The following is a 9,038-nucleotide window of genomic DNA, read 5'->3' on the forward strand; positions in this document are numbered from 1 at the left end:
AATATGTAATGAAGAACCTTTCTATAAAATATGTAATGAAGAACCTTTCTACAAAAATATGTAATGAAGAACCTTTCTACAAAATATGTAATGAAGAACCTTTCTATAAAATATGTAATGAAGAACCTTTCTATAAAAGAAAACTTATTAAGGATAGGATTAACATCACTGTTTAATTTCAACCATGGTAATTAAAAACTAAAATTCTAACATTATAAACCTTCAAGTAATTCTAAAAAAAAGGTGAAAGTAAGAACGTTATTAGTACATTACTTTTCTCATTAATGTGATTATTGAAGATTCTGAAAATAAATGAATTACATAAGTTTGATTATTTTTAAAAACCAATGGATATAAACAATTAGTCACTATACAAAGCTCACCTGAATAAATAGGTAGATAAGACCAATTGGTATAGTAGCAGCAATGAAGACTGGGTTAGTGACAGAGATAATGATGATAGTTGATAAAACTTGTAAAAGACAAGCAATCCATTCATCAAAATTTAAAGGAATCTCTATATCAACTACGTCAATATCCTTTCCAAACCTGTACCAAAAGAGTGTTAAGATAAATGCAGATATGATAAGCTATATTAGAAGAACATAACTAACTGGTCAAGTTAAATATACCAGGCCTCAGGATCAAAGTACATGATATGGTATCTTGGAATCTGAATAAAGAGAAGAAACGAGACATTAACTACCAAACAATTTTTAAAATCTCATATTTTCTGTACTTCAGGTATTTTTTCAGATAACTAGAAGTAACAGATAATAACATCCTCATCATGATATATTTTCTGAGATTATGTAGCAGGTCCGTGGCTCAGCTAAATCTTTACACTATACAGAATTGAACTTTCTCTTTTATATTTTTCATTATAAGCTTTTTGTTTCCTTTAGGTCATCCGACAATGCCTTTCTCCAAGTTTTTTCCAACTATCCTTCCCTTTATTATAAACTATAGTAAACTTTCTTCTCTATAACATGTCCAGTCCAGTTGTTCTGTCTTTTCCTAATTGTTTCAGGGAAATGCCTTTTTCTTCTAATCAACTCCACCACTTCCTCATTTGTCCATCAGTGCAGCTTATCTTTCTTATTCTCTATCACGTCCACATCTAAAACCTCTATAGTCTTCTAAACGTCTTCATCCTTTCTAAACGTTTCTGCAGCTGTAAAGTAGAAACACATCTGTCTCCAAAGATATCACTGGTTTGCCACAAACCACTGTGAGAATACTCATCTTTTTTTTTGTGGGTGGGGCAATAATTTTCACAACAGATAAATTTCTTAAAAAGATAGAACATGATCAGCAAACAGAGAACAAGCTGGGTGATAAGATACAAAGTAGAGCCAAAGTGAAACACGTGAAATTTGATCAGCCAGTCCAATCTTGAAACAAAAATAAACCTATGAAACTTGTAGAAGACAGCTATTAGCTAAATAGTATAGTAACATTACACTTAGGCATAAAGTCTATGTTACAGTACCTTGTTTTAATATTCTGTGACAGGTAAGTATCTATATGCACATACTTCGAAAAAATACGTATAACTACAAACAGTTGGAAACATACAAAAAAAATTATCATTTGTGTCATTATAGAAATTTTAACAAATACACCTCAACCAAATGATCATAACCTACAAAATAGTTCAGAGAACATATAACAGATGTCTATGTTTATGTACCTAAAACAACAAGAGATTAACAAAAACACTAGATGTAAATTAAATTCTAAATATTAAATTTTCACAGCTTGTAGATGAATTGTCCTATCTGTGAAAAACTTGGTACACACGTGTCAGGCCAAGATAAAGTTATACTTTTCTATCATCAAAGATAATGCTTATAGTTTAAACCAGTGTTGTAGGTCTCGAGACCACCCTTTAGAAGGTCTCACAGTCTCAGACCATTTGAGTCTCGATGTATTAAAGGTCTCAAAAACGAGACCGGCTAAATTTAAAAGTTTTACCAGTATTTAGACCTACCCAGTTATAACATGCACTATTCAAAAATAATTGCAACTATATATTGCATTACATATAGGCTTACTACAAGTTTGTATTAACTTCATCTGGTGCACATATTTATGTTAAACGTTAGCGATTATCCCTTACATTCAACATGTCTAGTAGATCTTCTGTGATCCTGTTCAGTTTACAAAGATCATAAAGAATTCACTGACACCATAAACTTTTGAAAAAAAGTTTCCTTTTTCTTTCGATTTATTTGCTGACCTTTTTATAATCATTCATTTCTTTTTTTGTTAAGGAGGAGACGTTAAAACGTTAAGACTATGAAGTTAATGTGTTAAAGATTTGCGGTTAAGATGTTAATAAAGTTTGTTTCACGCATGTGATTTTTATTATTCTTGCTTTATTTTTCATTGTGTAATTTATTAGAAGGTCTCGGTTTTGGCCACTGAGGTCTCGACTACAACACTGGCTTAAACACAGTATTTTTTACTTTATGTTTTATTTTTACAAAAAGTAGTATTAAAGACCACAAAACTTTTTCCTGCAAACACAAAATAAAAAGTAAGTCAACCATCGGCAAACACATCATTAATCTTGAAACAACCAGAATTATGTATTAAGTTGTTACTTAAACTAACATATCTTACAAATGAAAATGACACATCTAAACCACCTGGACATAACTAAAATGTCAAATTTTTCCTTTGCTGTCTGACACAGTACCTGTTTAAAGTCCTACCCATAGGAGTAGTGTCAAAGAAACACATGGGAGCCCGCATCACAGATTGAAGCATGCTATGATGGAGCACTCGACTTGCACGAACAGCACCCGTGAACAGTGTCGTTTTTGAAAGAAGAAAGAAGAGTGCTAAAAAATGATTTAATAATATTTCAGTTAAGCTCAGTTCCATACATCATTCAATATAGTTTCACCTAATTGGGTTAGAAGAAAACCTATGAGATACAAACATTTCCTGACTAGTTATTTTGGCTCTCACCATGTTTGATGTGACTGAAACATTTTTATTTTTAACCAACAACATGAGTACTGTTAGTTAAACTATATTCAGAAACCAATTTTACTGTTATTAATCATGATACTATTAAATCAACATAATCTGTTCTGATTACAGGTCAGTCATATTACTTTACTTACTAGAAGCTGTGCCTTTAATTAGTTAAATTACGTCCATGTTAAATGTCTTCCTTCAAATTGTTTGTAGGGATATCTATGTTTACATAAACATTTATAAACACAAATACAGAAAATGTCCATTAAATCTTTCAGAGACAAATGTCATTAGCACTGAAGCACTTTAAATACTCCTAATGTTGAAACTAAAGTTATAATTGGATTAATGCTCTTAAAAAATTCTGTTATACAGATGTTTTAGATGTTGTAAATGTAGTGTAAGTAGTATATATCTAATAGTTACAATTTATTAATAGCTGGATGTGTACATCTTATTATGAGTTAAATGTATCCAGAATACTGAATATACGCTTGAAGATTTCTAACTATTTTACTTAGATTTTCTTTACGTCTCCCATAGTGATCAGTGTAATGCAAAGTAAAGTATGTATGCATATGTAAGACATGACGAGTACATTATATTAAAATGATTCTCAAACTTCACCATGTCATTGCAGTCCATGTTGTTACAACCGTGCATTTTTATAATAACCCTACAGTGTAGTTTCCATTGCAAAAGAGTCAGTCATGTCCAAAGCACAAATCTCCTCCCTGCTGAATTTCCATATTTCATCTAACCTTATGGGTTGAAGGTTTCTCAGTACCCATTTCAACAGTCTGAATGCATAGAAATCCACAGGTTATGCATCCAGTGACTCGACCAGTATGTCTTCATATGTAACAGTATGAATGAATATCTATTTCATTCTCCAGCTGCTTAAGGTATGCAGTGGATGAACAAATATGTTGTGGAAGCAGCTTCTGTCCAGTTGACATGTGTCATTTTTTCAAACGTGTCAACAGATTTTGCCATTGATCTTTGTGTTTATGAATTCTCAACTGTTTCAAAATTCTGCACTTTACTTACTGTGGCTAGGGTATGACTTGTTGTAGGTCTCTTTTTGGATGGTCTTGGTGCTCCAAGTTTATCCACATTCCTTAGTTTTCCAGTGCCATTAAGTACAAGGATATCCCTATCTTGAGAAACTCAAAATCCACGATTTGAACATGTCTATATGATAGTTTGTTTGTTGAATTTTATGCAAGGCTATCTGTGCTAACCATCCCTGAATTTGAAATGATAAACTTGAGGAAAGGCAGCTAGTTAACACCACCTACTTCCAACGCCCCCATGGTTGAAAGGGCGAGTCTGTTTGGCAACAGGTTTTGATCCTACAACCTGCAGACTGGTAGTCAAACACCCTAACCATCAGGCTATGCCAGGCACATCTTTATGGCCTGAGTATACAAACATTTGTGGTGGAAAGGGCTATTACATACTCTTACTACAAAATTCCAAACAATGTCAAAATGTAATTCTAATAAATGCCGTTCCACTGTGACTTTATAGTGGATGTATTTGTCATCTGACTTGATCTGCATTTTCAAAATAATATAATACCCAATATTCTGTATATGCAGGAACAAGCCAACATTTGAATGTATTAATTTATTAAAGCTAAGTCAGGGTGATATGTAAACAATAAAGCTTTCACGTACTTTTATTTCTTAATTCCAAAAAGAGATTTGGATTCATTTGATATTTGAATTCCCAACAGCATGGCTGAATTCACACAGTTTTCCAGTCTATGAAGTACTAAACCCATATCCCCATCCAATTATCAACACAACACATGCCAGTGGCTACATATCTTGTACAATGTAAGACCTGATTCCTCATCTGTGTAAAGCCATTTTCTCTGTGGTTTTTCCAAAGTCTGTCAATAGAGATGGTCAAGGAAGACTCAATAACACTTACTTCCCACTGTACAGTGGCTATGTTACCTACCTAAATAAGAACACTTCTATTATTTTGTGCTGGAGGAAAACAGTCTGGCCAACCCCCTAAACTCTGCATCTTTGTGGCCAAACACTACAGAAAGGTGGATTCTTTTAATTGTACAGTGTATTTTACTTGTAGATTAACAGGTCAAGCCTTTTATCAGGGTACATTTGTTTTGGGTTCTAGCTTGAATACTGGAAACCATGACACCCCTTTGTTAGTCCATCCAATCCCCCAAAGTTGGTCTGATAAACTCATAGATAGGGTGTTAAATACCCAATACTAAAATGTAATAAACAAATTGATTTTACTTGTCTACTAAATGTGGTACTCGTTAACTAACAGTTATAGATTTTTAGTCAAGTGATACTTTGGTAATCCTAGTTCTTAATCTATATATATATACATATATTTCTCCTCGGCTTGTGGTATTGAACCTAAATCATGTGAGTGCTCTTACCAACTGAAATAAAGGGTTTAACCCACCAGCAGTTGATAGGACACTTAAAGTCAACTAAGATATTATTTCCTTCTCATAACCAGGCCTGCCCTCAAACTTTATCACAGTTTTGCAATAAAGTATTAGTATATATAAAACTTCTAGTGTAGTTTTACAGCATAAATTGAGTTCCTGAAAATAAGTTAAGGTCCTGTGACCATATAAATATATATATATATATAAATATAATATAATTAATTAATAACTTAAAGAATTACCTGCTTTGTAGTGAACAACAAACTTAATTTTTTAGTTTCATACTTGCAAAAACTTTGGTCTCAAAAGTCAGATATTTTTATCATAAAGTTCACTCTTTGGAAACATTTGTTTTAGCTTGAGTCTAACAAAAACTGTAGTGCCTTTTCACATTATAGTTATAAATTTACTTAGATATTCCCATAAATAAGCCACATGAGAAGGATATCAGGGATATTCAATGGGCAATAAAATAAAAAAGAACATTAAATCTGGCCTAAGATCTTTAACTAAAATCCAAGTCAGTGGATAAACATTATCTCCCTCAACTGTTAACAAAGATCGTTTAGTTCAGGGAATCATAATGTTAAATATCATGTAGCAAATCACCAAGATATAAGCAACCAACTTTGTGTTAGTCCTAGCAACCCATAGACAGTTAGCCTCCAGTTACGCAAGTCAATGTCCTGGGATCCATCAGGTAGAGGTTGATCATCAACCCAAACACTTAACCAGTATTTGGACAAAAGCTAGAAATAAAATAAAGCATTTTAACAAGTTAAATAAAAATGTGGTTATAATCTGAAAATGCAAAAAAGGACAGACACAAAAAGAGACTGGTTAAAGTTTTGACTAAAACGTATTAAGAACAAGTGGCATAACACTTTAAAAAAAAGTTTGTTTTGTTGGTTTGTTTGTTGAATTTTGAGCAAAAACTACTCAAGGGATATCTGTGCTAACTATCCCTAATCTACTAGGGATAGACTAGAGGAAAGGCAGCAAGTCAATACCATCCACTGCCAACTCTTGGGCTACTCTTTACTAATGAATAGTGGGATTGACCATCACTTTATAACACCCCATGGTTGAAAGGGTAAGTATGTTAAACTATGAGATTTGAACCTGTGGCCCATAGATTGGCGATTAGTGCCATAGTCAAAAAGGATAGTGCCTAAAGCACTGTAAAACAACGTACGGTCTTCTAAACCATAATAATTTGCTCATAAATACAATGTACCTTAGAAATAAACACCACATTTATGCAGATGATAATTTTAAAACATCTTACAAGAAAACCCAAGTGACTGAATATATACAACAATCTTTACTCTGACACAAATGATAAAGTAGGGGTCTTTCATGTACTACAGCTTCTAAGTTCATTAACTAATAGCTTTCAGTTAGAGAAAGCTGTGACTACTTAGATCAAAAATGAAAATAAATATCAACCTAATAATGAGCATAGGTAATAAAATATAGTTTTTACATTCTTACTTAAAAAGATTAGAATACATTTGTGAGATAACTGTTAGATATACACAACCGATAGTTTCTAATTTATTTTAATATATTGTTTTAAAACAAGTAGATTGTGCTGTTGTTGTTTTATAGTTGAAACTTATTGCCAACAAATCACAGACACCTGCTGTAAACAACCCAGCTTCACAAAACCTGACAGTGGCAAGCCAGCCAGGACTTACAATGGTAAATGGCAGTAAAAGAGAGGGAAAAGAGAAAGGCAGAGAAGAGAGGAAGAGAGACTGAAAGAAGAATGTGAGCATGAAATACAAATTGAGAAAGAAGAATAAGGAGGAGAGAAAAAGTAACATATTGATACTACCAAGCTCACCCAACAGAAAGATGGAGGACCCAAGAATGATAATGAGCTCAGGGCCAGCTGACCCAAGCTGCCTAAATCTGATAAACAGAAGACGACATGGATGCTTTCCTTGAGAGGTACAAAAGATTTGCCTAAAGTCAGAACTGGAACAAAGGTGACTGGGCAGTCTGTCTCAGCCCCCTTCTTACAGGAAAAGGCCTAGAAGTGTATGGGACATGACATTAGAAGATGTCATGGACTATGACAAGTTAGAAAGTGGCCTTGCTGAAATGCTATGGACCTACCAAAGAATGTTTTTGCTGGAAGTTCGGAGAAATCAAACCTGACATTGGAGAAACTGTATTTCAGTTTGTGCCACATCTACAGAGATTCTTCATAAGATGGACTGACATGGCCAAGTGTAAAGATAGTTTTGAAGGACTGGCAGATCCACTAATACATGAACAGTTCATGATCACATGCTCCACTGACATGTCACTGTTCCTTAAAGAGAGAACACCAAGAGATGATCAAGCTGGCAGAACAGTAAATAGAAGCCCATGGAGGGAGCATAACTAGCAAGTTCAAGAATAACCAGTTAAAGTTGAAACCAGGGGTGGCTGACCAGATGCAGGATGCCAACAAAGGTGACAAGAGGTTAACAGACTAAAGGGAAAAGAGATTCCAAGCTTATTATAAAATGGGGCACATTGTGAGTGAGTGCAAGTCTGTCACCAACAAGCACCAGCAGAAATCTCAACATAAAGCAGCTGGAACTATCTACAAAGATGATGCTGGCATGAAACAAGAGTGACTGTCACCATGGATGCTGTTGCCAGAAGAAACAGAATAGAGACAACTTGTCAGATTCACCACAAGAAGTGTTATCACTGGGAATGCACAGGTACCTGGCCAGATATTCAGCCCTGGCTGGGTATTGGGCTACCCAGTAATACTCAGCACTGGCAAAGTGTCGAAGTTACGCATCTAAGCCCTAATCTTTGTGGCAACTAATGCGGTACTGAAAGGTACAGTCAATAATTGGTTTAGTTAATAAAAACATGTTCTGAGCAATAAAGACTGACTGCCCACTGAAAGACAAGGATTCAGAGAACAATAAGGGTTAATAACAGACATGACTTCAGAAGTTGATTTCTGGGGAAAGTGGGAGTTATGAGAACAATAGTGGTTAGGGTTTGAGAAGTTGGGGCTGGGCATTGAAAGTTGAAAGTAAAACTTGAATGTTCTGTTGGTGATTATTCGGTTAAATGTAATAAATGTTAATTTTATTTTTGTTTCTAACTTTTGCGTATTTTTTGGGGGGCAAGGAGAGGACTCGGTCCTGCTTAAACACCCAGCCCCAGCTCAAGCTTAAAGATCGGGTACCCGGACCCGGTATTTGGCCAAATTTTACCACCCGTGCATCTCTAGTTATCACCATGATAACCCTTTCGCAGCAGGCTCATGCAATTTGCAGAAACTGAGTCACGAATTTCACTTGTACAACAATACTTGCAGTAACTCTGAGATTTCTTAATGTATCCTCTCAAAAACTGTAAGATTTCATTAACGATCATAAGTATCTTGTACACAAATAATCATGGTTTTATGATTAGGTATTTTTTATAAAAATATGTTATTTTTCATTGTAGTTCTTCACATTTCAAAACTATTAACAAATCGAGTGCATAGTGATTTTCATTTTAAATATAAAAATACTTTTCTTCATGTTATAGTTTTCATTTTCATAATCTCTAGAACCTCCTAAAAGAATATCAAAAGTTTTTT

The 9,038-nt window shown here is 34.1% G+C and overlaps 1 protein-coding gene across 1 annotated transcript in view; it reads right to left on the reverse strand.

The window, feature by feature from the left end:
* The window catches only part of LOC106473695 (multidrug resistance-associated protein 1-like), a gene marked incomplete at its 5' end in the record, with an annotated part of 47,528 nt that overhangs the window by 29,304 nt on the left and 9,186 nt on the right, over positions 1-9,038 (reverse strand). The window contains 2 exons of the mRNA XM_022402097.1: positions 384-549; positions 6,041-6,180. Coding sequence (XP_022257805.1) covers positions 384-549; positions 6,041-6,180 — 306 coding nt within the window. The remainder of the gene's footprint in view (positions 1-383; positions 550-6,040; positions 6,181-9,038) is intronic.

This window comes from Limulus polyphemus, unplaced genomic scaffold (genome assembly GCF_000517525.1).
Source record: "Limulus polyphemus unplaced genomic scaffold, Limulus_polyphemus-2.1.2 Scaffold6411, whole genome shotgun sequence".
In the NCBI taxonomy this organism is placed as follows: Eukaryota; Metazoa; Arthropoda; class Merostomata; order Xiphosura; family Limulidae; genus Limulus; species Limulus polyphemus.